This window comes from Rhododendron vialii, chromosome 4a (assembly GCF_030253575.1).
Source record: "Rhododendron vialii isolate Sample 1 chromosome 4a, ASM3025357v1".
NCBI lineage: Eukaryota > Viridiplantae > Streptophyta > Magnoliopsida > Ericales > Ericaceae > Rhododendron > Rhododendron vialii.
The window spans coordinates 32735618-32763468 of NC_080560.1; the positions used below are offsets into that span (position 1 = coordinate 32735618).

General features: G+C 36.8%; 3 protein-coding genes across 3 annotated transcripts in view; 2 read left to right on the forward strand and 1 right to left on the reverse strand.

Moving 5' to 3' along the window:
* Window positions 1-27851, forward strand: part of LOC131322031 (uncharacterized) — an 82880-nt gene that overhangs the window by 46873 nt on the left and 8156 nt on the right. The window lies entirely within an intron of this gene.
* Window positions 9206-9756, forward strand: LOC131322038 (cyclin-dependent protein kinase inhibitor SMR4). The gene has a single exon (XM_058353138.1). It carries the CDS (start codon window positions 9347-9349, stop codon window positions 9560-9562), a length of 216 nt encoding a protein of 71 aa, XP_058209121.1. The 5' UTR covers window positions 9206-9346; the 3' UTR covers window positions 9563-9756.
* On the reverse strand, window positions 15489-18815 carry LOC131322032 (aspartic proteinase PCS1). Its single transcript, XM_058353129.1, has 2 exons — window positions 18140-18815; window positions 15489-16915 (listed from the first exon to the last, which is right to left on the reverse strand). The coding sequence occupies exons 1-2, from the start codon at window positions 18621-18623 to the stop codon at window positions 16107-16109; spliced, it is 1293 nt and encodes a 430-aa protein (XP_058209112.1). The 5' UTR covers window positions 18624-18815; the 3' UTR covers window positions 15489-16106.

A 27851-nucleotide genomic window follows, 5' to 3' on the forward strand; every position in this document is an offset into this window, starting at 1 on the left:
CACCTTCTGCATCTCCATCTGCAACCTCTATATTGCGCTGAGCTGTAAAATGATTGTAAAGATCTTTTTGCGTGTATCCGACAGACTCATATCCACCGGATTGTTGTGCCGCAAAATCCATTATGTGACTTGTTTTAATACCAACTTTATGCATAGTATTGGCCGAGGCTTTATCAGAACTACTAACCTTCCGGTGAGAGCGAAGAAAAGGGATACCACGAGGCCCTATCAAGGGATGGTTGTGGAAGCTCACAAAGTTATTAACCAAGTACTTGCCAGAACTTCTCTCCAATGTGACACTAAATACAGCAGGACATCCAACTCTAGTAAGTGCCTGCGGCCCTCTTATTCGATCTTCTCTCTCCAAGTGTTTAGTGTCTCTATATCCTTCTTTCGAGCATACCCACTTTCTTGACTTCACGATACCAACATTGTCCTTATGCATATTATAGTTCCGAATACTAAAGCCGTTCACTTTGGCATATGCATTATAGAATGTTTCTCCATCCTCATGCATGTCAAATGTCATTTGATAAACTTCTTCTTCCGTTAATTCATCCAACCGTTTTTCGTCATTTTCGCCATCATTGCTAGAGTCGTCACAAATGTCAATCACTACATTCTTTCCAGTCCCCTGAACATTGTCATCCATCTCTTAGAATCTGATTCAGAAAAATAGGTCCACAATTAATGGTAAAAACTAACACAGATATGTTAACCATAAATACTTTTTAACTTATGAAGATTACCTACCATTTCCATAATCATACTTACCACAAAAAAGGAATTTTTTACTAAATTTTGGACATGCTTACCACGAATACAGAGAACTTATTTTCCTAATACTTCTTAAATATTGTTTCATCCGTAATAAAAATACCATAAAAAGAGGTATAAAAGGCATAGGCGATGGTAAGTATAACCATAAAAAACGTAAAAACCTGGGAAGTTTTAGATTATTGTGAAACACTTATTCGAGATTCTTCAACTTATGATCTTTTGGTAAGTTGGTATGAGATAATCATCACAACTACATTCAGTTTGTTCTTCAAAAAAACTTACTTGGTGAGCTTCAAAACTTCTTATGGAGGTTCTTCTTAAATCTTCATTTTTTTTGGACAAGAAGAGAGATGAATGGGAGCTAGGTGAGTTAAAGTGGATAAGTTTGCAGGGAGATAGAGGAGTTAGAGTGAATAAGTTTACAGGGTTTAAGGTAGGTATGGAGAAACCTAGTACCATTAATGTCATAATTGGTGGTAGGTAAACACGGCAATTGGTAAAACGTGATCAGTTTGTGTGGTAAAAATGGTTTAAGCATATAGTCATTTTGCCCTTATTTCATGGTAAGTATTGTCAACCATGTAGTAAGTATTATCAATGAATATTAGTTCACGTAAAAATCCAGTTTTTGTGGTATCTTTAGCCTTTTACTTTGGTAAGTAAGTTTTTATTCTATAGTAAGCGTGGCATTAATGACGTGTAGGTATACATTTATGTACATCATCATTAATGTCATATTACCTACCACATTAAATTTTATTTGGATCTATTTTATTACTTTTATGATAAATTAAATAAAAGCATTTATATTAATAACATTACTTTTAAAAAAATATCAATTAAATGAGATATTTCAATTTACTGGTTCACTAGTGGTTACTCCTACATTAGTTAAGTGATCAATGTTAACCTCAAAGACTGTTACTCATTCATTTACTAAGTGGTCAATGTTAACTATCAAATAACCATTTTTGAAATTTGCTAATAGTGTAACTTGAAGGATTGAAATAGATAAGTCTGTCGTTGAGTAATTAAACAAATTAGTCAGCTTACTTTAGCCAATTATATTAATTTTCACTAATCACTATCAATCAACATCATTGTTAACTACCATATCTGCCAATTATAATCTTAATCGATTCAAATCGTTTGATCAATTGGCTGGACATATAACTAGATCAATCAATTACAAATGAATCAATATTCGTTGATTGATTGTTGCCAAGTATATTAGTATCAACATTATTAGTTGTTAGATTTGCAAAATATATCATATTGATCACTATAAACTATATTAATGAAATTGAATAGCCTAATTTCATTAAATACTACCATAAATTTAATTAAGAATCCTACAAAATTATTCCATAGCTATTAAACAAAATATATTTATTGTTCAATTTCGTTGTAACAATCAACTTGTAGCATTATTTTATAATATATATTCATTAAATTTGTAAGCTATCAAATTATTAAATAAATATATTATTTTTTTCATAATATTTAAAACTAAGTTACTTAAATATATCTACAATAAATGACTATTTGAAAATTAATTAATTAAATACATTTATAATGTCCTTCGGAAATTATGAAAAATATTTTTCAAATTTTTTTTATATAATTCTTCTAATTGTATTTTTATAACCAATTAAAATTTTAAACTAGATTTATAAATGAACACCTGTGTTTAGATAATTCTTCTAATATATAAATCTCTAAAATCTCCAAATTTTCCCGCCAAAAAAAAAGTTACTCACTAGATTTATAAATGAACACCTGTGTTTAGATAATTCTTCTAATATATAAATCTCTAAAATCTCCAAATTTTCCCGCCAAAAAAAAAAGTTACTCCTTTTTTTTTTTTTTAACTTCGTTGGTTACTTGTTACCTGACCAACAGGTTGTAGTAAGTATGCCTGTTTATATGGTAAGTTTTGCCTTACACAATGGTAAGTGTTCTCTTATCAATAGTAAGTATTTCCTGTTTTTGTGGTAAGTAATCTTCCGTTTTTTTGGTCAAAACCACCTCGTTTTTACCAAAACCACTCAACTTTTAGTTTTTGATTTTCATCCAACGGCTGTGATTTATCTATTTTCAATCCAAAGGCTATAATTCATTGGGAGTATGGTGCTCCCAAACCACTTGGGAGCACCACAGAAGTTGAGTGAGTCCGCTTTGTTCAATTAATTGCACAATTTCAATTTAAAATAAAACAACAAAAAAATCCATGATCTCTCCGGTATATAAGATTCCTGGTAAACTGTACATACGAACAGTTGAATGAATTTGAGGTTTTTGACTGTTTTCTTGTTTGGCGCGTATATTTGACTGGGTTTTGTTGCTCAACGGGGTAAACATCCATGGTGATGCTCCCAAGGAGCATACGCGTAAAGTAACAAGGTTGGGGATTTAGAGGCTTACTTCCTGGTTTTTTTGTCTTTTTGGTCCTTAAAGTATTAGCAAGTTGTTAATTTGGTCCTCAATATATGAATTTAGCCAATTTAGTTCCCAATGTTTAAAATGTGTGCCAAAATGGTCCTCCTCTCCAACGGCATTTGCCTCTTCCGTCAAAAGGGGGGACATGAATGGTATTTCACCCCCTTTACACGTAACTTATGCCTAGTTTGGCATTATAAGCCAAACGATAATGCCAAACGGCTTATTTTTTTGGACAAAAAAATTGCATTTGTTAGTTTTTCGTCTATTTTTTGAGAATATTGCTTCTTCGTGACGAGAATAATCTAAAAAGTAAAAAATTACGATCGAAATCTATTTTTTTTAATAAAGAAGAAAAAATTGGCTTATCAGCTTTTTATTGTCTTTATTAAAAAAAGATTGGATTTGATTGTAATTTTTTTTTACTTTTCAAATTCCTCTTGTCATGAAGAAGCAATAATTCTCAAAAATTTGACGAAAAACTAACAAATGTGATTTTTTTTGAACAAAGACAAAATAAATAAGTCGACAAAAAAATCCTGGGTAAACAAAATCTCTCTCTCTGTTTTCTTTTGAGTGTTACGATCTATATAAGAGGTGGGGGATGACATTTGGCCAAAAAAAGCTCTCCATGAGAAGGAAACGTGTGCATGGGTGAAATACCATTCATGCCCCCCTTTTGACGGAAGAGGCAAACGCCGTTGGAGAGGAAGACCATTTTGGCACACATTTTAAACGTTGGGGACCAAATTGGCTAAATTCATACATTGGGGACCAAATTGGCAACTCGCTAATATTTTAGGGACCAAAAAGGCAAAAAAACCCTTACTTCCTTTTAAGATTTCAAGTTCGAAATCTCAAGTGTTGTCAACTCTTTTAAAGTCAGCCCAAGTGGGCGGTGAAAATTTTTTTTTTTTTTTTTTTTTGATAATCAAAACTTTCCAAGGGATTACAGAGAAAGGGAACTATCCTTGGTTACAATAGAAACTAAACAGGAGGATAGGAAAGACACCCAATTAACGGGCAGTACAACCCTAAGAGCTTCAGAAGCTATTTCATGGGCCAACCCATTCGCCTCTCGTTTGCACCAAGCACAGTTAATCCCTTCCTCTTGGCAAAGCTTCCGGATATCCCAAACCACTACCATTACTTCCCAAGGGGAACAAGCTCAGAAACACTCAATTTGATGGCTGATTGGTTGTCTGATTCAATGGTAACACCACTCAGACCCATAGTTTTGACCATCAGTGGGCGGTGAAAATTGATCCACAAAATTAGTCGAAATGTGCGTAAATTGACTCAAACACCTGAGTCGTTTAACAAAAAAAAAAAAGAAAAGAGGTGAGATGTCAGAAGTTATTACTATATTATATTGTCCTGACAAGATGCCAAAGATGATCTGTCACAATTTCTTTGTAGACCCATATCGTACTTGGTATTATTCTCAGCAGTAAAGCTAAAGGTACATCAGGTTGTGCACAGCAACCGCGTATAGACCATTTTTGCACCCGTTTCGGGCTTTACAAAGATGATCGGAGCCGCTCATGTTGTTCAAAATACTTTGTTTAGGGTCCCTGTAAAAAATCACCTCAATCCGATATCGGAAAGGGTGTTTACGAATCATCCAACTTTGCTTCAAAATAAAACCTAAATTTTGAAGCAAAGTTGGATGATTCGTAAACACTCTTCCCGATATCGGATTGAAGTGATTTTTTACAGGGACCCTAAATGAAGTATTTTGAACAAAATGAACAGGTCCGATCATCTTTGCAGAGCTCGAGACTGGTGCAAAAACGGTCTGTGTGCGACTGCTGTGCACAACCTGCCGTATCTGTAGCAGCGTTCTATTCTCAGTTTAGTTTCCCATCCTCTTTGGGTTTCTTTTCTTCTCGTTTATATTGCCAGTACTATATGTATTGTTGCTATGATAGATGCAATGCATTAAGGGTGGGGCCAGGGTCACCTGAACCATGACCCTTGTCATCTCAATTCCAAAACAATTCAATACAAGCAATAGTCAACCACCGAATAAGGAATTAAAAAGATCCCTTTCTATGGTTTTTTGTTTAAGCACTGTTCTTGGACTCCTTTGCTGTGGAAAGATACTCCAAGGCTGTTGAGCATATTTTATTGCTAAACAATATTCTTATACTCCCTCTCTCCCTATTTGTTTGTCCACTTTTTAACTTGAACATGTCGATCCCAAATTGTTTGTCCAACTATAAGTTGATTTGTCCACTTTTTAACTTGAACATGTCGATCCCAAATTGTTTGTCCAACTACAAGTTGACTTGAAAAAGTTTGTTTAATGCCCTTTCACTTCTCAAAATTACGTATTGGAAAAAGCACATTCTCATTAAATACCGAAAAAGTAAAGGGCATTTTTGAAAAGTAAAAACTTTATAAGTGTAATCATTGTGTTTTCTTGATAACTTGGACTGCAAGATTGGATAAGCTAATTGGGACAGAAAGAGTAATACTCCATTCGTCCTATTTTAAATGCCTCTTATGAAAATTCGTGCATTTTCTAACCCATAAAAACTATCTCTACGTATTATTTTTAAAAAAAAATTACACCAAATTAAATGAGCACTTTAATTTGATGTAAGAAAATTTTTAAAAATAACATGTAGAAATATTTTTTTGGGGGGTTTGAAATTACACGAATTTTCGTAGGAGATTTAAAATGGGATGGAGGGAGTACCTTGGTGAATTATGATGCATCAGAAAATAAATAAAAAGTTAGAACAGCAAGCTTAATGTACTAGATTACATAGTTTGATTGAATAGAGTGGTGCTACATAGGGAAACTTACACACAGAAAATCAATGTGTGGCTCGGATTCATTCTCAATGCACGTGGTCCATACCAAGTTTGACTCTGGACTACCAATTGATATTGTTTTCCTGTGCAATTATTTTGCACTTCGATTATAGTCTGGTTTCCTTCGCTCGCCTGTTAGAGCGAAGACATCCTTCTAATTCAAATTGTCATTCACTGGTTTATAAGTAGAATAAAGCTACCATAGTTAAATCTTCTGCTTTGTTTTCTAATAGCATTATTGTACCAACTGAACCACCAAAGCCACTAGGTTTCCAATTATCTAGCATGCCTTCTGTAACCACGAGCCCGGGATTCTGGGTCAACTTTCGCGCACTTCAATTAATACCGGAGAACCAATTCGAATGTACATCAGTGGGGGGCCATTTTCTAGCATTTAAGGTGCATGTCCAAAAGCTATTGGGATTACTTCAAACATAGGGAATTAGATCTTGTTTTCTTGCGTGGTTGACTTATGGAAACCTCCCGGCAAATACTAGGGCAGGGGGCGGTGGGCTGACCCTACAAACAAAGGGACAATTGGGTTGACTATCAGAGTGGGTTTGGGTTGGTTTATCTGCGGGGTGTCAGCTAGCGAGGTGGGAGAGAGAGAGAGAGAGAGAAACCTCCGTGGGCGGATTTTGTTTGGAGGTATTTGAAGAAGTCAACCCTCTTCTAAGGGCACAAACAAAAACTGGTTGTGTCATCTTGGGACCCTTCGGCAGGGATATGGGGCATACCGGTGTGTGTAGGTTTTTGTTACCTGTCCTTTGAATTTGGGGGTGAAGGGTCTCTCTCCAGCGGTGGCAGGTGCATCCCCACATGGGCTGAAAACAAAAACCGGCGAATCCGAACGGAACAGAATTTTCAATCGGTCTGAGCACGATACCCGTCTGCTTTGGTTTTGGAAGAGAGAGAATTGAAATTTTCAGTTAGGTCTTTGGTCACCTAACTAAAGTCACTCGAAACTCAACCAAACCGAACTGGACCTCGTTACCTCCTCTTCCGCACCTGCTTTATATATATCAACTTCTAAGTAGGGGTAATTATCCATAGGAGAATTATTGGATCCGTAAACATACATCGGATGACGAATAAGTGTACAAGGTATGTGATTCATGTGAACATAGTAAGATATTCAAAAAAGGGAATGACTTCGGTGTCCCCGGTCATTTTGGGGACACCGTAACTTTTGGCATAACAAAATCACTATGAGCATAACTAAAATCTTTTATGAGCATAACCAAATCCATTATGAGCATAACAAAACCATAATAAGGCATAACTTGTTTGTTATGCCTTGGTTAGGTTTGGTTATGCCTTTGTTGGTTTTTTGGATATTTTTTGGTTATGCCTTGTTTGGGTTCTGTTATGCTTGTAATAGGTTTTAATTATGCTCATAATGATAAAATTATGCCAAAAATTACGATGTCCCCAAAATGCACTAACATACAAAATATTTTAACATTATCGTCATCTAATGCATGTATGAAATCCTTGAAATTAGAACCCCCTTTTGGGTGGATGAAATCACTTTGCCCATATCAGCAGCATCCCATGTTTGAAAAGAAAAAAAAGAAAAAAACAGCACCCTATATATTATTACTTTTTTACCGTAAGGTTAAAGCCTTAGAGGTATTCAGACGAACTTATGCATACCTCAATTAATTTTTTCCCCGGTCCAGTTAAAGATGGATCATTCACGTCAAGACCAAAAAATTCACAAGAAATTCCTTTATAAACTCCAAAAATCGAACCCTGGTTAAATTGTGTAGGGGAAGAAATCCGATAACCAATCGGACCAACCCTTCGGCTCACCCTTCATCTCTGTCTCCTTTTTGTTTGTTGCTACATAGCTGGGCCGAGTGGCCCAAAAGAAGGCAAGATCTTAACTCTTAAGACACAACAAAAGGGCATTAACCCAAACAAGGAACCATGAAATAATGTTGGGCTTGCTGCGCAACTCTAGTAGTCCTTTGGATCTCCGATGCTTTGTTCCTTTTCTACTTTATACAATACAATCTGCTCCATTCATTTACAGAAGATGAAATGTAAATTTGACAACTGTTTCCTGCCAAAAGCATCCGGAAACCACATGAAAGACGTTATCTAGATTCATTTTTAAACAATGACTAAGTATTTATTTAGATTTGAATTTCAAATTTAGGACCTTTTTGTTAAGTATTACTATTATATGAATTCAAGCTTTTTTTTAAACAAAGAAATAAGGCAAATTTATGCAATACGATTGTTTTCCAAACCTTTTTATAACTTTTTTTTCTTTCACCGATTATATATCAAAAACTTAAGGCTATGTTGGTTCATCTGTTGAACCGATATCTATTATAAGTAAAATCCAAATCAATTCTTGCTTGTGATCGAAAATATATATTTTTTCGCACAGAAATAAAACTAAATAAAATTGGAAAAATATCACATTCAAGAATTAGAATGAGAACAAAATTTACATATATATTTGAGCTTTTTTTTTTTTGGAAAATTGAAAATTTTGATATTGCTTGGAAGACAAATAAACGAGGAGAAAACAAGAACCCAGGAATGTTATCGAGCAGCCCGCCCTACAATCCTGTAGTGCAGTCAATCCGATCATCTATTTCGACAATAGACAGCTCGAATTTTAATTTGAGCAATAGACAATTTAAATTAAAAGAAGCTTGAATTAAATTCAAGTTATTCGTGCCGAAATTGATGGTGAGCTATGCACTACGCTACAGGAGACCCCAATCTGAAAAGGACAAAATTAAACAAGTGGTGGAATTCATATCGAGCCAGTTTCCCTCGCAAATCCCATACCAAAAACGAACACAAATTTACGCGCTGCAGCCCCGTTTGATTTGCATACCCCAGGCCCAATGGCCAATACCATTACTCTTTACTCCATTTCCCAAAACGCGGTCGACAGTGGGCCACGTCTACCACCAACACGTAAATCCCCCCACCAATTTCTCCCCTCTTTGTCATCACTCCAAAAAACCCAGCGTAGTAGTAGTCGGTGACACCCCATACTCAACTGTCACGAACCCACCCCACACCCACGTCTCTCTCTCTCTCTCTCTCTCTCTCTCTCTCTCTCTCTCAATTTCAAAACTTTTCCAAAACAATTCCTTAAAAACTCTATATAAACCCCACCATCGCAAGCCCTTCAAGATTTTCAAACCCAGATCGCTATCAGTTTGTTTTTAATTTTAAGTTTTTTCGATTGGGTATTCGGGTCAGCACACGCGCACCTCGACCTCGGAAATTCCTTTGTCCTGTAGCCAAGATTTTGTACGCAGAATCTGAGATAATGAGCAGAGTTGAGGTGATCGAGGACGAAGAAGATTGCACCACGCCCAGGCACCAAGGTTGTCGCATTCCGGCGGCGGCCGAGTGCCCGCCGCCACCGAGGAAGAAATCGGAGCGGCGGAGCGAGAGGGACCCGCCGAAGAGTGGGTACTTTTGTCCTCCTGATCTTGATGCTCTGTTCTCCTCCTTGGACCGAAGGCCCGGAGCTTGTCTTTAATTCAGTTCGTAGTTGTTTTTCATTTTGGGAAAAAAAAAAAGAAAAGAAGAAAGGGTATTTGGTTTTGTTTTTAGGTGTAGTTTTAATTTTCTTTTTCTGAAATCAGTTTTTAGGGGTAGCTTGTTTGGTGTAAATTAGAGGTTTATGATTTGTAAGTGTAGGGATGAAATGTGAATGGCATTTTTTGTTACTCTCGCGGCTCTGTTTCACCGGTTTCTTTACCGCAACACTTAATTTATCGTTCGTCTCGACAATCAATGATATGAATTTTTAAAAAAAAATTCTTCCAAAGAGGAGTAAAATCTAATCCAAAATTCTTCAGATAATAGTTTTTTAAAATTCAGACCGTTCAAAATACTCTAACGGTGAAACTGAGAGTCGGACAAAAAGCGGTAAAACAGAGCGATGAAGTAAATTTTTTGTTGTTTCATGTTATGGATTGAAATTCAAACACATACGGAGTAACTTTTTTGGGGGAAATTTTTCAGTGCCGAGCAGGTATCACGTGGTGTTCGCTCGTGCATCTGAGCCGTCCATTGCGTGTTTGAACAACTCAAATTTGAAAAGAGAAAAAGGAGAGAGAAAGTGTTGGGTGAGAGGAGAGAGAGGGTTTCAATCATAGCCGTCTAAAAGTGTATCGGACGACTCGGATGCGCCGAGCGAGTACCACGTAGGATATATCTGCTTGGCACTGAAAAATTATTCCCTTTTTTGGACTCTTTCTGCAACGCTACGAAGCTACGTAGTACGTACGGAGTCTATGACTTTCACTTGTGCGAGAATATAATGACCCTAAGGCTCCGTTTTATAACAATAATAGATAGATGAAATTAGTAAAGAGATGTTATTATAATTGAGATTGGTAATAAGTAGAGATTGGTAATGGGTATGTTTGTTTGGGATGAGATTAAATTATGGGATTATTAATATCATATTTTTTTGAGATGAGATTAGATGATGGGATTGGATTGATAGAATAAATTGGTAATGAGAAATGCTTGATAATGAAAAGGGATTGGGATTGGGATTGGACTATGAATACCAAATCCCAAGGGGTATTGCTAATACTCCCAACTTGGGGTCTTGCTAATCCTATGAGATTCATAGTCTGGAGTAGTTTTGGGTTATCAAACAAGGGATTAAAAAGTCATTGTGATTGTTAGTCCAATCTCAAGACTAAAGGGAAACGGGGCCTAAAATTTTGTAGTTCATTTACGAATAACTTGTCTTTAAGTTTTTATTTTATTTTTACTTGGATCCTCTCACAAATAAATTAGACGTCAAGTCTGCCTATTTGTGGACTCTTTTGGGGTTTCTAAGGATTGGTCGTGTTTTAGATCACATCGGGAACATCATTCATTTAACAATACATTTACCTTGAAAAATATGAATGAAATATTTTTTGAAAATAGATCAAGTAATATCTAGTCATCATGTTTTTTTGGTGTACTAGTTCTCGACGATGTGTTTTCTAGAAATGAATGATTTCAATCATTGAAATTTATCCAATAAAAAGGGCTCACAAATGGGCAGAATATGATTGTCCGATGCCGTTAGAGACAAAAGAGTCTCCTAGTCCTTTTTTTTTCCCTTCACATTTATCAGTATTGGAGTACTTGCGTCATGCATGTAAATACATGTTAGTGTTAGGTAAAAGAAATTATTTTTGCTTGTTTAGGGTAGGAAATTGTTTTGTTTCACTTCTATTTTAGTGATCATCAATTTCATTCCATCAAAAACATAAGGGGTATCTACAGAAGTATTCACATCTATTTGGTGTGCCGTTTTCTCCAAACAATTTCTTTTTCCTTTTTCTTTTTTGTAAGAGTAGAGTTTTTTTTTTTTTTTTTTATCGACAAAGGAAAACATTTTATTGAAAAAGTATTGGGGGAGAGTGAGGGGATACCAATCAAGGGCTGGCTAAAACCAAATGGGTTAAAGCCCAAAACTGAAAAATCAGAGAATGGACCAAACAAAGGGCCCAAACTCATCTCAAGAACCCAAAACCTCAACTAAACCTAAAAATTCCTAACCCTCCCGCCGCCTTCCACCACCAGCCGCCACCGTGCAGATACTAACCACCACCGAGAACCCATCTTGGTCGAGGAAGAAATCCACCAAAATCAGGTACGAAAACCGTCGGCACCGCAAACCCACGAGATCCCAATGACGACCACCTAAGACCGCGGGAGCAGCCCCTAAGCACGGCCTGAGAAAACAATGACGAAAATTTTCGCCCTTGAAAACACTTTGAAACCTCAGAAATCTGTCAAGAAACAAATCTCTTAATCCGACTGCCACTCGGATAGAGCTTTCCTCGCAATAACACAAATCTTGCTCAAATACTAGAGGATCTACCCACCTTAACAACACTACGACTCCGTTCCAGAAATCTTCTTAAAAAATAAGTAATTTATTTTACATTTTCAAACTAAAAAATAATGTAAATGAAAAATAATTTTTCAATTTTTTTTGCATCGTATAAAAGATCTTAGTAGGATTTTTCAAACAAAATTCATATTGCATATTTTTAAATTTCAATAAGTCAATAATTTTTAAGCTTGAAATTATTTTCTTAAAAAATAAAGGAATTTTTTGCATTCTCAAACACACCCTACTTCTAGTTTCCGCTTGCTATCGAGTTGTTAACCGTACTTGTTCCGATTGCTATCGAGTTGTTAACCGTACTTGTTCGTTTCTCTTTTTGAAAAAAAAAATTTCAAGTCAAAAAATACTCATTGCTCTTACTTCTAATCATTACTCATATTTCCGATCATTATTCTCATTTTTTTCTCTATATCTTTCCACTCATTACCCTTACTTCTAATTATTACTCTCATTTTTCTCTCCCCTCATAACCCCAAAAAAAATGTGATGAGTTTTTGAAATTTTTTGGGTTAATGAGTGAAAAGAGAAATTAGAATAATAATTAGATATAAAGGTAATGGGTGGAGAAAGAAATAAGAATAATGATTGTAGATATATTGGTAATAAGTAAAGAGAGAAATAAGAATAATAATTGAAAGTAAGCGTAATAATTGTTTTCTTGAGTTTGATTTTTTTTTTTCAAAACTTGATCCGAACAAGATAGATCTAAAATGCTAAACCAAGCCATGTGTATGGCATGTTGTTTTTTTGTATCATATGACCCTACCTACTGCACGTATGGATCTTTGGTGAATTGTGATGATGCAAGTCAATCAACAAATTAATTACAACTAACTTTGAACGATGGAAGAAAAGATTGATTTGAAGGACATTTAATAATGTTACTATCACATTGCTACATATATTCGATCAACTTCAAATTTCATTTGTACGGGTCACCTACTCGACGATAGAAAAAAAAATTAAATAGTTCAAATCAGATGACCAGCTTGTGGTTGTGGTGTGGACCCCGTTCCGGATTACCTCTTAAAAAATAAGTATTTATTTATAATTTTCAAGCTTAAAAATAATAGGCGTACTGAAATAAAAAAAATATGCAATATGAATCTAGTTTATAGATCTCGATGAGATCTATCAAATCCTACCAAAAAAATTGAAAAATTATTTTCGTAAACTCATTATTTTTAAGTTTGAAAATAAGTTTTTATTTTTAAGTACTCTACCCGTTCGGACAAATAAGCTACAGTGGCTTATTTTTTGTTCTTATTCAAATTTTTTTTCGTATCACTTGGCTTATAGTCAATTTTTTGGGGATTATTGCTTCGTCATGACGAGAGAAATCTAAAAAATAAAAAATTTAGATCAAAACCTAATTTTTTTGAATAAAAACAAAAAAAAAAGCCAATTTTTTCATCTTTATTCAAAAAAATTGGATTTCAATAAAAAAAAATTTCTTTTTAAATTCCTCTTGGCATGAGGATGCAATAATCCCTAAAAAATTGATGATAAGCCAAGTGATATGAAAAAAATTTGAATAAGGACAAAAAATAAGCCACTGTGACTTATTTTTTCGAACCGTTAAACGGGCTCTAATACGATTTCTTTAAAACTGCAAAGAAATTTCATCTGCGGGAACAAACTTCTTTAATTTGGAGGATTGAATCCCTTGATTTCCTACCTCAAAATGATGTTACTCAACTACTTACCACATGGATCTTGACCAATTAATGTCCGAACATATGGTAATTGCACGTTATAAGCTACTCAACCTTGTCCTTAATTTCTTCATCTTACCGCAATTTTGTTGTCCCAGATCTGGTTATGTTTTTTTTTTTTTTTTTATAATGATAATGCAGAGTGTTCCAAGTTTTTTTTTTTTTTATAATGCAGAGTGTTCCAAGTCAGCTTGTGCGCATATCGGACTAATTCCTACAACTCATCTCACAGCCGTTTCACACGCTTACTCATGGGGGTGATGTGACACTAAGGGCCCGTCCCAGAATGGAAAAAAAGTCCTTATTTTTTAAGAAGGCAATTTCAAGCTCAAAAATTATGGGTTTATTAAAATCTAAAAATATGCAATATGGATCTTGATTGAAAGATCTCATCGAGATCTTTTATACGATGTAAAAAAATTTGAAAAATTATTTTTTATTTATATTATTTTTGAGTTTGAAAATGTGAAATAAATTGCTTATTTTTTAAGAAGGTTTCTGGAACGGGCTCTAAGAGTTGTTGGCAAAGAAAATCGAACCTGATACCTTATAATAGAGCAAAACACCTAAATCTCAGGCCAATACCACTTGGCCAACCCATTAGGGTTGATTGGTTATGTTTGTTCAATCAAGCAATAAAAAAGAAAGATCTGGTTATGTTTTGTCCTTTTATGTTAGAGTTGCTACTCGGGCTCTAAATGAACAAAGTTGTTCGTGAATTGTTCGAGGCCCGATTCAGTGAAGGCTCGTGCGAGTTCGATTCGTTTATTAATAGAACAGAACTTGAGCCTCAACTTTAGTCTCGTTTAATAGATGAGTTGAACCTGGATCTGACAGTATTCGGCTCTAGATCTGTACGAGATTATAAATAACTAATAGTATCTTTTACTCGATAAGACCCGAGAACAAACTCGAATTCGACTCAAACTCAGGCGAGCTTGACATGTCAAAGTTTCATTGAGCTCGAGCTCAAGTTCGTTTAACGCTGAACTGACGGTCCTGAACATTTTAAAATTCTGCTCAATTCAGCTCGTTTGCGTTCCCACTCCCTACCCTCTCACCAACCAAAACACAAAAAACTTTTATTGCCTAAATTTTATTACGGCTGGTGCTGCATTGAAGTTTTGAAAAATAGGGGGGCCATTAACCATTTATGAGCTTATCAAACTCCGTGACGATGACATGGAATGAATATTCTTCCGAAAAAGTTCCTGTGGAGAGAGAAAGGTTTGTTCAATTTAGCATTATTATCTATAGCTAGAAAAAACGAAAGAGTTTCCATGCCTAATAAATGGAAGAAAAGGACGGGAATCACCCATTTTTTTGCATGAAAAACTTAAAAAATTACCCGTGAATTATCACTCGAATGTCTTGTAAACACCTAAGCTCGTTGATGTTTAAGTAGATATCTGAACTTCTCTCGAAAAGAAGATACGTGAACTTACATAACATTTCTAAATTCGACTGCCTATATCAGTACCCATTAATTTTCAGCGATTTCCATCACATCACTTACGGAATTTAAAATTGTCGAATGCGGACACCAATTCTATTTTTACTTGTATATACACATATACATTGTCAAAAGTAATATTCTAGAAGTATTCAGTTTACACACACACCCACATTAGTTTTTCAGCAAGAATTGTTTTCACACTTCGATCCTTCTTATCATTTGCATTTTTTGTGTTCTTATTGACATGAATTTGCAATGTTACGCTTACCCCTTTTCTTTTTGGATCAAAAGAAGGATGACCAACCACATGAAACGATGTTAGGAGTTCACATAGATAAAGTCATAAAGACAAACTATAATTAGGAATGTCAAAAAAAAAAAAAAAATTTATTTGAATATTAATGGAAAAATGACGGTTAATGACGTGCTTTGATAATTAATACCTGTCATTGACATTTTCAACATTAACAAATATTCTTAGCTTGTCCTTGACGGGTATTAATTATCAAAACACGTTCTTGGCCGTTATTTTCCCAATATTAATACACTCATACTTACCAAAACTATTGGCGACAACCGCAAATGTTGTCACCACCATATTTCAATGAATGAATGAGAATAGAATCGTACACGTACAAGGTGCAAGCAACATTCCACCTCCCCATCTCACTCCCTACTATCACTTCCGTCCGATCGAACATCACCACCATCGGCCGAGCACTAATTGATCAATGGCATCATGGTGAAATCGACGATGTATAATGAACGTGCATCATTCCGAAATCAATGTTCTAAAAGTCGCTAGGCGCTAGTCAGGCGGTCAGCCATCTTCGAGCTTGGAGGCTCAGTAATCGGCGGCTAATCGGCCCATAGCAATTAGTAATCGGCGATTAATCGGCGCATAACAATTAGTCGGATCTAGTCGGATAGACTCCGTCAGCGATTAACCGCCGGTTAATTCCAATTTTTAGAACACTGTCCGAAACTAGTGATACACACCTATTCTTTCCCCAGCCAAGTCACACCGCACCTGAGCTAATCCAATCCTAGATTTCTCAAGATCAAATTCCATCCACACGTTTTGTTGATGATGATGCCCAATCACGTACGCCTCGATCCCCAATAAATCGGAACTCCCAAACGTGAAACAATACACTGAATCATTTCCCCTAATTTCGCCCGAAACCCGGTACAACAACTGGGCACCCGAAACCGTCATTTCCGCGCCCCGAAACACCAAACTAACCGTTGGTAACACCGGCAACACTGTTTGATTCAGTGGGACCCGATAGCAAAGATCCATTGCCCCTTGAAATACAAAATTCGGATCCTCCAAGACCCGTAAAACCCCGGTGGTTCGGTTCAAGAATTCGTTCCTCAAAGCATTGTAAGCCGGTCCAAGAAGGAAGGTGAATTGGGTACCAGAGTCAACCATGGTTTGACCCGCCCCGGTGTGATCCGGCTCAAATACCGATTTCGGCAATGGGAGTAATCTATCCCCGACCCGGATCCCCTGGAGCTCAACCGTGTAAGCGACCCGGTCAAAATAGGGCAACGGGGTTGAGATTTGGATCAACGGCGTGTAATTTAACGGTGCTAGCCACGTGAAATTCGAGTCACCGAACAATAACAGACCCGTTAAGTCGTAACCGGAAATGCAATATGAAAATTTAGGAAAGCTCATTTGAGAAATGAAAGAAAGTGACCCACGGTTCATGCCCATCAACCCGGTAGTCTTGGCATCCTCATTGGAGTTACTACTGAAGCCCGAATCCATACACCCGAATATGGTACCTGTTAGAATAATTATTCAAATACGTCATTTCAGCACAAGAATAATATGATGCATCATAAGATTACTAAAATGCAGCACATAATAGAAATGAGTACAAAATACTCCGCTTATTCTGTTCCACTAAGGTTTTTATTTTTCGCTTTAATTAAGAGACAACTAGACAAATCATCATCTCACAAGACAAGTCATTATTTCATAATACATCACCTTTAATTTAAAAAATAAGTAAGATATTTATTTTAAAAAAATAAGTACTTATTTTTCTAAATGGAACGGGAAAGTTTACCAAAATCTCTCTTGTGAAACTTTATTCGGAGGTTCGGAGTGTACTAGCCAATCGTTTCTCTGATGCTGACAACCACAAGGAGGATTTGAACAAGTTAAATCAAGTTGGTCAGCAAATATTCTATCAGTCTCAAAAAGCTGGACACTTTTATTAGGACCGAGGGACTATGTTGTGTCGCCCCGTGCTACGTAGTATGCTGTGCGGGACAAATTGTCATAGTTCCGGTCTCGTTCCAATGATCGAAAACATTCACTTCGTAGAGCTCCTCGAGTACAACAAGTGTACTAAAAATCAGCTCGATCGGATATCATTAAATGACTCATCCGAATATTATTATTTTGAAATTATTAAGTGTACCAAAAAATAGTAGATTTTAATATAGTGTTTTGGATCCATTCATTTCAAGATAATAATATTCGGATGAGATACTTAATGATAACTGATCGAGCTGATTTTCGATACACTTGTTCTACTCGACGAGCTCTATGAATTGAATGTTTCCAATCTTTGGAGCAAGACCAGAGCAGCGGCGATTTGTCTCGCACAGCACGCTGCGCAGCACAATCCCTCTGTCCTATTCGAGCCTTATAAAAAAATTGTCTACTCCTATATTCTTAATTGTAATATTTTTATAAACAGTATGAATCTTATTTGATAGGTTTTAATTAGTTGCATTAAATAATAGTTTGAAAATCACATAAAATATTATGAATTGAAAGATACTGGTAATTTAAAAACGCAATCTGAAAATTCCTCCTTCTCACCCTTTGGCAAAATCCCAATATATAGAGTTAACCTGAAATTACTAATTTCTATTGGAATCACAATAATCTACAATTAACTTTTGTAACACAAATGATTCAAACACATATATAAATCGTAACGATAAATTCATGATACTACAATTAAAACTTTCATTAAAAAATTCCAACAGTACCATTCATTTCGGACCCTCCGATATTAAATGTGTCGGTGGCGAGGTTCCCTTCCGACGACGACGCGTCGGCGTACGATAGGGCGGCGTGGCAGAGGTTGTTGGAGTCGCACGAAGCGGGCACGGAGAAGTCCCGGGTCCGGGTCGTGCAAATGGGCGAGGAACATTCGACGGGCGAGTAGGAGGATGATCGGTTCGGGTAAAAAACGGGTTGGGAAATCCGGGTCGTGCCGTTGCAGTGGAGCCAGGAGAGCTCGCTGCCTGTGTCGAGGACCATGGTGACGTTCTGTGGGGGCGAGCCCACTGAGAGGGAGACCGTGAGGGTGACGTTGTGCTGAAACGGGAGCTTGTTCGGAGATTTCGAGAGGGACCCAGATGGGATTAGTTGGGATTTGAGGGGTAGAACTAGGAGTTGTGAAGTGTGGGGGGAAGGAAAGGAGAGTTGGGTTTGTATCAGGAAGAAGAAGAGAATGAGGAGGACTTTCATGGTTGGTTGCAGATGAAATTGAATGGAGCAGGTTTTGTTAGGTAGACGGAATGGGGGAGGAGAGAGAGGGAGAGAGAGAGAGAGAGTGTGTGTGCAGGTAAGATGCGTTCTGTTGTGGGCTTTCGAGACAGAGGTTTGTGGGTGAGAGATTGAGAGAGAGACAGAGAGAGAAAAGAAGTAGCTCCAAGTGGAAGTATCAAAAGATTAACCCCAAGGGTACACCTTTTTGTCTGTGGTTTGCTAATATTTCACACGGTTGACTGGAGTTTAATTTTTGAGGTCAGACAATAAAAATAAATTTTTTATTTAAAGTTTTAGTTCTAATTTGGGTAGTTTGTCATTAACTGAACTGAAAAAATCTTGAATGCAACAGTTATTTCTATCTCTCTCTCCTAAGATGTGGGTCCTATATATCCAACACCATGTCATGTAAGAGAGACGTTACTAATAACCGTTGCATTAAAAATTTACTCGACTGAACCAAAAAAGAAATTAGTTAATGTGCGCGTAATCTGGAACGGACCATAGAAAGAAAAAAAGGGATGTATCAAGAGATCTGGGAAGGTGAGGGCATGAAGCATGTGATGGGGTCTTGGGGGAGTGGTAAACGACGTCGTGGAGATGCGTTTTGGGCTTTGATGAGCAGAAGTTTGGTTGTAAAACTACCTGGTACAAGTTTGGTTGGTTTGTTTCATTAACCGTATCCGGGAAAGGAGAAAGTTTGTCTTGGAAGAAAAGTTGATTTCGAGAATGATGTCTCTCCTTCTTTAGAATTTTAATTTAAGAGGATGGCGGGTTTAGGTGTTAGTTGTTTGGTAAGTTAGTTTCGGCTTTGTCTTTTTGGTTTGATCTTTTTGAGGTTTGGTTTATTTCTTCTGGGCTTAGTCTGTTCGGGTTGGTTTGGTTTGATTTTTCGTTGTGGTGTTTTAGTTGGATCCGGGGATTCTGTAGGGCGAGGCGCCATACAGGCCCTGTAGGGCGCATTTGAGCCGTCCATCTCAGCAATGGATTGCTTGGATTTTAATCCAAACAATGGACGGCTCGGATCAATAGGAGCTCGAATTAAATCCGAGCTGTCGGTGCCAAAATGGACGGCCGAATCATCCGCCCTACACGTCCTGCAGTGCCGGCCGCACTGCAGTAATCCCCAACCCGTTTTAGTTGGCTTCTTGGCTTCCTTTAGATTTGGTTCTCGGGTGCGTTTTTCGCCGTATACCTGTGATCCATTAAATCTTTGTAATCTTTTTCAAAGATTTATGAAAAATTTTGCTCATCAAAAAATAAAAAAAGGTATGGTGTAGATAATGTGATTCAGCGAACAATAGGTTTGTTACGTATTTTTTATTTTTATTACGACCTCCTACTTTTTTCGTAGAGTTATGTAGATATGAGTGTGCAAACAAGCCGAGTTGAGCTAAGCTTTGTACTGTTCGAGCTCGAGTTGGCTCGTTTTTAGACAATTCAAGCCCTTACCGAGTCAAGCCGGATCACTTTTCTATGAGTTCAGCTACACACACAGACAATCGTGCACAGATTATGTATAGATTTTGTTGTGGGGCCCACCACAGGTCCCACACAAATCATCTAAGCCATTCATTAAATGTAAAATATTTTTTGAGGGTCTCCGTAAAAAATAAGCTCAATCCGATATCTATAGGTACTTCATCCAACCATCTAACTTTTCATTCAGATTTCCGGATAATGAAAAGTTATATGGTTGGATCGAGCATCTATAGGTATTAGATTGAGCTTATTTTTAATGGAGACTCTTGAAAAAATGTTTTACATTTAATGAACGGCTTGGATGATTTGTGTAGAACTCGTGGTGGGCTCCACAGCAAAATCTGTGTATAATCTGTGCACAAATTATATGTGTGTAGACTTTCTGCTTTTCTATTACCTTTTGAAGAAGAATTTGATGAAGGCACCTCCACTAGCTTTTCTGTACAATCTTGACGACTCGATGGGCTCACATGACCAGAAGGGTGGAACACACAGGAATTAAGATGGCCAAACATAACTGTTTTTTGGTTCACAATGGCCAAACATATTCACATGCTAGAGCTAGGAGTAATTATTGATTTGTGCGGCGTTCCACTAAGCACTTTTTGCATTTTTTGAGTTTTTTCTTGTTTTGTCATTATTTATATTTTTTTGCGTTTGTTAGTTTTGCAACTCACTTTTTCGATTTGCCATTCATCTTGTCAAGATGAATGAGAAAAGTAAAAAATAATGACCTTTACCCAAATATTTTTGAAAATGTCCAAAATAATTAAACCCAAAAGTCGGCCTTATCTTGGATATTTCAAAAAATATTTTAGTAAAAGTCATAATTTTTTACTTTTTCGATTTGTTGATGAGACGAATTGAAAAACCAGAAAAGTGAGGCCTAAAAATAACAAACGCGATTTTTTTTAATAAAGACAAAACAAAAAAAAACTAAAAAAACTTAGTGGAACTCAATGGTCATGTGCCTCAACTTCTCCACAATTATTAGTGGTGGAGCTAGAATTTGCACTCGAGTGGACAAAAAAAAAATTTTGAATTTATGTAAGGCGATATTCTAAAATTAATTTTAGTTCTTGTAATTTTTGTGGAATGTTTCGATAAATTGAAGAAATATATTTTGATAATTTATTTATAAAAAATGGTATCATAATGCAATATTTAAATCACCATTTGCGCAGACAAAACTCTACAAAATTGTACTCTAACAATGGAATTAATCGATATATTTTCTTGAACATAGGAGTAGAAATTGAAAGTTTATAAAAGAATATTTTTATTTTTATTTGACCCGGAGAATTATGTTTCCGTGGCTCTGACAACCGCACATTGGATTGGACTCGGATACTCTCCATTTGCTTCAGACCAGTTCAATCCATTTGAGTGCATCCGAGCCGTCCAAATTTAAAGAGAGTATTTATTTTTATTTTTTTAAAAACACCCATATAAATTTGGACCATCTAAAACACTTTTGAACGATGCGAATGCATAAAATGGATCGAACTGGTCCGGAGCAAATCGACGGGATCCATCCTTCATTGGATTGGGACCATTTGTCGTACATGTAGAAATATAAGTTGGTTGGAACAATACCACACGATGCCCCAAAACACCCGCAATAAGTTTTTACAGGGCTAGAGCTTGGGTGAGGTGACTTGGCCATACATGGGAGGAATGTAATAAGTCGAGAAATAAACGTGAGTGTGACCAGGTGGTTGGTCGTTGCACATGTTATGTCGAACTAGGGATGATCGCAAGATCTTAAATGGGAATTTGGGACCTAAGCAAGGCCGAAGGGCTAGTCGGATCGGTGTGTTTTTGCTTCCCACACAATTGATTAGGATTTGATTATTGAGATCGGATCGCAAGAAAACAATTCTTTCATAAATTCTCTAGTCCCGTTGGCTTATCTTTGCCTATACTGTAAAAAAAAAATTAATTGAGGTGCGTGTAACTTGATTCGGATATCGTGAATCCCTAACGGTCAAAAAAGAAGAAGAGAGGATTAGAAACAAAGCAGAGACACCCCGGGACGAGGGAAAACTTTTTGGTTGAGATTATTAGGGGAAACAAGCTCAATCCATCTGCCCCACCAATGAGAGAAAACGAAAATAACCACACAAACACAGAGAACAAATTTACTCCTAGTAATTGCATGGTACGCTACACTGTCACGTACCCTTTCTGCTGTATCCATGTGGTCCTGTCCAATTCTAGAGAAGTTTTTCAGTGCTGGGTGGGCACGGGCCACGTAGTGCTGAGCACCATCTCGGTCGTTCAAATGTGTTGTGAATGGTCCAGATTTATTTGGATAATTTTTAAGTATAAAATTACAAAAATACCCCTTCTAACCCAAACAGCTTTGGGCTGTCCAAAATACGTTTGGATGGTCGAGATGCGTGCTCGGCACCACGTGGCCCGTGCCCACCCGGCACTGAAAAATTTCTCCCAATTCTAATACCAAGCAGGGGTATCACTCACATTTTGAGGCCCGAGGCGAACATTAAGGTTTAGGACCATCGCCAAACGAAATGAAAAGTAAATTTGTCTCGAAGTAAAAACATCTATAATAAGGTAGAATTTCTAGAAATAGTGATTATTACAATAACGTAAAAGTATCACTTGAATATCACTTCTTCTTTTTTTGTATGATTATATATTCATATTGAGTTTATTTTGTAAACCTAGTATATACTTTATTAATTCGGGGCCCCTAATTTTAAAGAAACTTTGGGTGCCCAAGATGCTAGCCTTCCTTTTCCTCGGAGACGGACCAGATACCAAGTCCAACTTCGAGATACGTAATGTATGCCTCAAACCATAGAATGCTGAATAAACTTGACAAAAGTTGTAACTAGCGTTTCAAAAATACCCATGTGGTGTGTAGCTATTGGAAGTGGAGGAGATTAGGTTGTGTTCCGTAAGAGTTCTTAAAAAATAAGTATTTATTTGTAATTTTTCAAGCTTAAAATTAATAGGTTTATTGAAATAATTTTTTGTGCGATTTGAATTTTATTTGATAGATCCCGATGAGATCTTTTGAACGGTGCAAAAAAAAAAATCAAAAATTATTTTCGGAAATACCTTATTTTAAAATTACAAATAAGTACTTATTTTGTGATGGTTGATCAGATTTCATTACGTTCCTTCATGCATTATTTCACAGCTATCGGAAGGGGGTTGCATGCTCCAGACTATTTCTGTATGACTCTGAGTATCTAAATCGTATCTGTAACTTACCAAAAAAGAGAGGACTTCATTAACTAAACGTTGAACTTTGAGAAAAAAACATTTAACACCAATTCATGAACGGTCTTTCTATTGTCAGCCCAGTGGGTTGACAATAAGCACACAAGAAAATAAGAAAAACACATATTTCTATATATTTTTTTACATTTTTTAATACACATTCACACTTCTTATTGTCAGCCCAGTGGGCTGATTTTAGATTTTTCCATTCACGAATGCAACTTTGATGGTTTTCTTTTTCCTTTTTTTTTACTATTGGCTCATTAAAAAAAGGAAGTCTACTTTCCGAATCTTTTCATTCCAAATTTTTTATAAGACCAGAAGAAAAGAACTTAATATTCGCAAGTCGTTCTTAATTTTTTAATGTAATTTTTACTCAAGAACACAGAAATTTGAACTTGGAAGAGTCATTAAATTTTTTCTCTTAAGAAATTTCCCAAGATAAAATTCGATAAGGACTGCCTACCCCCCTGAAAGGCAATAAATCCATCTTTGATGAGATAAAGACCCCCCCCCTCCCACCCCCGCGAAAGGCGATAAATTCATCCCCTCCCCCCCGAAAGGCGATAAATCCTAAGATTGATAAATATCTTTAATGAGATAAGGCACCCCGAAACCCCCCCCGCGCGAAAGGCAATAAATAAATCCATCTTTGATGAGATAAAGACCCCCCCTCCCACCCCCGCGAAAGGCGATAAATCCATCTTTGATGAGATAAGGACTGCCTACGGTTCAAAATAATGAGGGAAAATGATGGTTCAGAACGTATTTTGATAATTAATATAAAAAATAATTTTCACACAATATTTCACATACTTGTAGGCTTCATACACACTACTATGTGTGGGCCACACATGTATATAAGAGATTATGTAAATTGTTGTGTTTGGATCGTTGTATGAGTAGCATTGTTGAATTGATACTGCCAAGGACAAATTCTTAACGGATATTAATTATCAAAACACTTCATTGACCGTCATTTTCCCAAATAATTATTGAACTAGTGTTTTCATGGACCTTGTTATTACCGATTCATTTTCGGTTTGCTGAAGGCTCTCTCGGACTAGGCTTAAGGTCCATAAAAAACAAGTCCAATAACCCCATGATTGGGAACAGTAAGTCTATGGGTACAGCAGATACAGATTTTGTGCATAGATTTTTCTTAGGGCTCACTACGGGTCCCATACAAATGATCCGAGTCGATCATTAAATTTAAAACATTTTTTCAAAGGCTTCCGCAAAAATTTGGCTCAATCCGATACTTATAGATGTTCAATCCAATCATCTAATTTTTCATTTAGATATTAGGATATGAAAAATTTAGATGATTGGATCGAACATTTATAAGTATCGGATTGAGCTGAATTTTTGCGACGGCCCTTGAAAAAATGTTTCACATTTAGTGAACAGCTCGGATCATTTGTGTAGGACCTGTAATAGATCCTACAGAAAATCTGTGCACAAAATCTGTACCAATCTGCTGTACGAATAGACTTATTGGATTCGAAATTGGAATCAAGGTTTTGAATTTCTCATCTCACTCGCCCGGTACGTATTGATTTTGCCTAAATTTGGTAGGCTACAACTTCTTTTGTCCAAAATTTAGTACCCCACAACTCAAGTTTCGTTCTACCTAGAATAGTGGCCGGTACTGGTTGATACTGATCCATATCCGCCGGCACAGATAAATACCAGACGGTATTAAACTATTTTTAAATTTACTTTTCTTTTAAAACATGGATATTCTGTGCAAAATTTATGGATGTGGAGAAATAATACTAATAACGAAAAATCTAAAAACAGTACTCGGAATCTATGGCGGCAAACAAACTTGTGAGCAGCTTTGAGATCAGTTGGTTGAGGGCTTGGCTTGGCTATACTCATTAGCAATGAGCCGAGCTTGAGTTGAACGCTCGTGTAGTGAATGAGTTGAGCTCAACATTCTAAAATTTAGCTCAGCTCGTTCACAAATACTTATTTAATAAATGAGCTCCTCTGAACTCATTTACAAGCCAGCCGAACTCAAGGTTAAGTTTAAGCTCATTTTAATAGACAAGCCCAACTCAAATACTTTAAGATTAGTTTGGTTCTCGACTCGTTTACAATCCAACTGATACCCAAGAACTTACTCTCTTTTTTCGTTAAAAAATGAAAAAAAAAGTACTCCACTATTGGACAAGTATAATAAAAATTAAAAACGGACTCTACCTTGTTCAGGACCCGAATTTCCCCAACAAGAAAAAAAAAAAAAAATGCTACTGGTATAGTAGTTGGGACAAAGACAGCGCATACAACGCGCGTTTGGGCCCGTCTCGGGTCCAACAAAGATAATCGAAGCCGCTCATTTTGTTCAATATATTTTGCTTAAGGTCCCCTTAAAAAATCAGCTCCATCCGACATCGATAAGGGCATTTTACGAAGCGTCCAATTTTCTAAAGCGATTTTGGACGCTTCGTAAAATGCCATTAGGATGGAGCTGGTTTTTTACAGGGACCTTAAGCAAAATATATTGAACAAAATGAGCGGATTCGATTATCTATGTTGGACCTGAGACGGGTCCAAACACGTGCTGTACACGATGTCTGTGCCCAAAGAAGATTACGATTGAAATAAAAGAGAAAATTTCAAAATGGCATATGAACTTTCATTGAAATGTCATAGAAACACCTAAACTTCACTTTATTTCAATTAAACACCTGGACTTACAAAATCTCCAAAATGAGGCACCTGCTGCCGTTAGCCTCCATCCGTTCCATCCACAAAATTGCTGATATGGCACACTTCACCCGTTAAGTAGGCCCATTTCACATGTTAGGAAGCAAATGAAATTCACACAATCACAACCCAACACTACCCTACTTCACTTTTCTTCACCTTTTAATTGTACGCACAATCAAAACTCCACAGATCAAAAAAAAAAATCAAAACCCCACAAACCTACAATCTAGTTCCCATCACTAGACCAATCGGAGAAGTTTCCACCTGCTTCGTTCGCTCCGATGATAATAATAATGCGGAATAATACCCCAAGCGTAGGGTTTAACACGTCGTTTGAAGCATAATAAACCGGAAATCCGGGATCGTACCCAAGGGAATAATTATATGGCTTGGTCGGATTTGTAGATGGAAGTACGGGCTTTCGGCTTTTAGACAGCCAACTTTGTTTTACTTTAAACGGTGGAGATAAAAGGCTAAATTAAAAAGGAATTAACTAGGAAAAAGATAGGCTAGGTCTAGGAATTATTAACACCCAAAACCCGAGCTAAATCACACTTTTCACCCAACTACACAATTTAAGATACTTGGTTAAAGTTCTCAAATCGGAAGATAAAATGATTTGAGAGCCAAGCTAGCTCTAGAGTTCATTTGGCAAATACTTCGTGCGAAAGAGCTCTAAGCATCATGTGTGGTGGGTAGGCGAAACTCCCACCTACCCATGATCAAAGAGGTTAACACCTTGGTGATTTGACAAACAAACCCGAACCCCACATCAATTTTCAAATCAAAGTTTAAAGCTTTATTGGGTGCAAAATGCAATTTTCGCCCGAGTCATGAGATGCTAATCATCCCATGACCTAACCCTTGAAACTACTCACTCATATCTAAAGAGATAAAAGCAAGCAAAAATCTACTCAACATAATTGAAAAGCAACACTAGAAGAAAATTAGAGATTAAAATAGATCGGGAGAAGATAAACAACTTTAATTAAGGCAACAATAACAAAAAGTAACAACTAAGGACAGAAAATTAAAAGATAAGTGCTGAAAAAAATGAAGAACACTCAAGAACACTCAAGAACAATTTGAATCTAGATCTAGATCTAAAATTAGGTAAGCAAATCTAATTCTACTTTTCTATCTACCTTTTTTTTCTACAATGAAATACGCTTTTTATACTTCTAAGCTCCATGCCTGGAATATTCCCTAGATGCTTCGAAATCTCATGCTAAACCCCTCGACATCGATGGCAACGGCCTTAGAAAGCTCTGCTATGGGGCTCGGCATCGATGTAAAGCATTTCATCCCATCGATGCCGAGCTGAATAAGAGACTGGACCACTAAGGGACTCGGCATCGATGTAACAAATGGCATCCCATCGATGCCGAGCTCAATAGCTCAAAGTTCTGCCTTGGCTGCCTTCCTTTTGCTCGGGCAATGACAGGTCCTGCTCGGGCAATGATGCTTCTGCTCGGGCAATGACAGGTTCTGCTCGGGCAATGATGCTTCTGCTCGGGCAAATCAGCTTCTGCTCGGGCTGATGCTTCTGCTCGGGCAAATCAGCTTCTGCTCGGGCTGTTTCCACCTTGACATGCCTTAGGCCTCAAAGATTCCTTTATTTGGCGATTTATCTATAAAGCAGAACTAAAACATTCTACACGCAAACAACGTTAACAAAAACTATTTAGATATTAAATTAAACTAAAACTAGACACTAGCGCACCCTACATTACATTCTCAGGTGCTTATCACCAC

Excerpts from the sequence above, each read along its gene's own strand:
- LOC131322038 (XM_058353138.1), top strand. The coding sequence starts at position 9,347 with ATGAGCAGAGTTGAGGTGATCGAGGACGAAGAAGATTGCACCACGCCC.
- LOC131322032 (XM_058353129.1), bottom strand. The coding sequence starts at position 18,623 with ATGAAAGTCCTCCTCATTCTCTTCTTCTTCCTGATACAAACCCAACTC. Across the intron at positions 16,916-18,139 it reads CGGAGGGTCCGAAATGAATG|GTACCATATTCGGGTGTATG; the intron begins GTACTGTTGGAA and ends TTATTCTAACAG.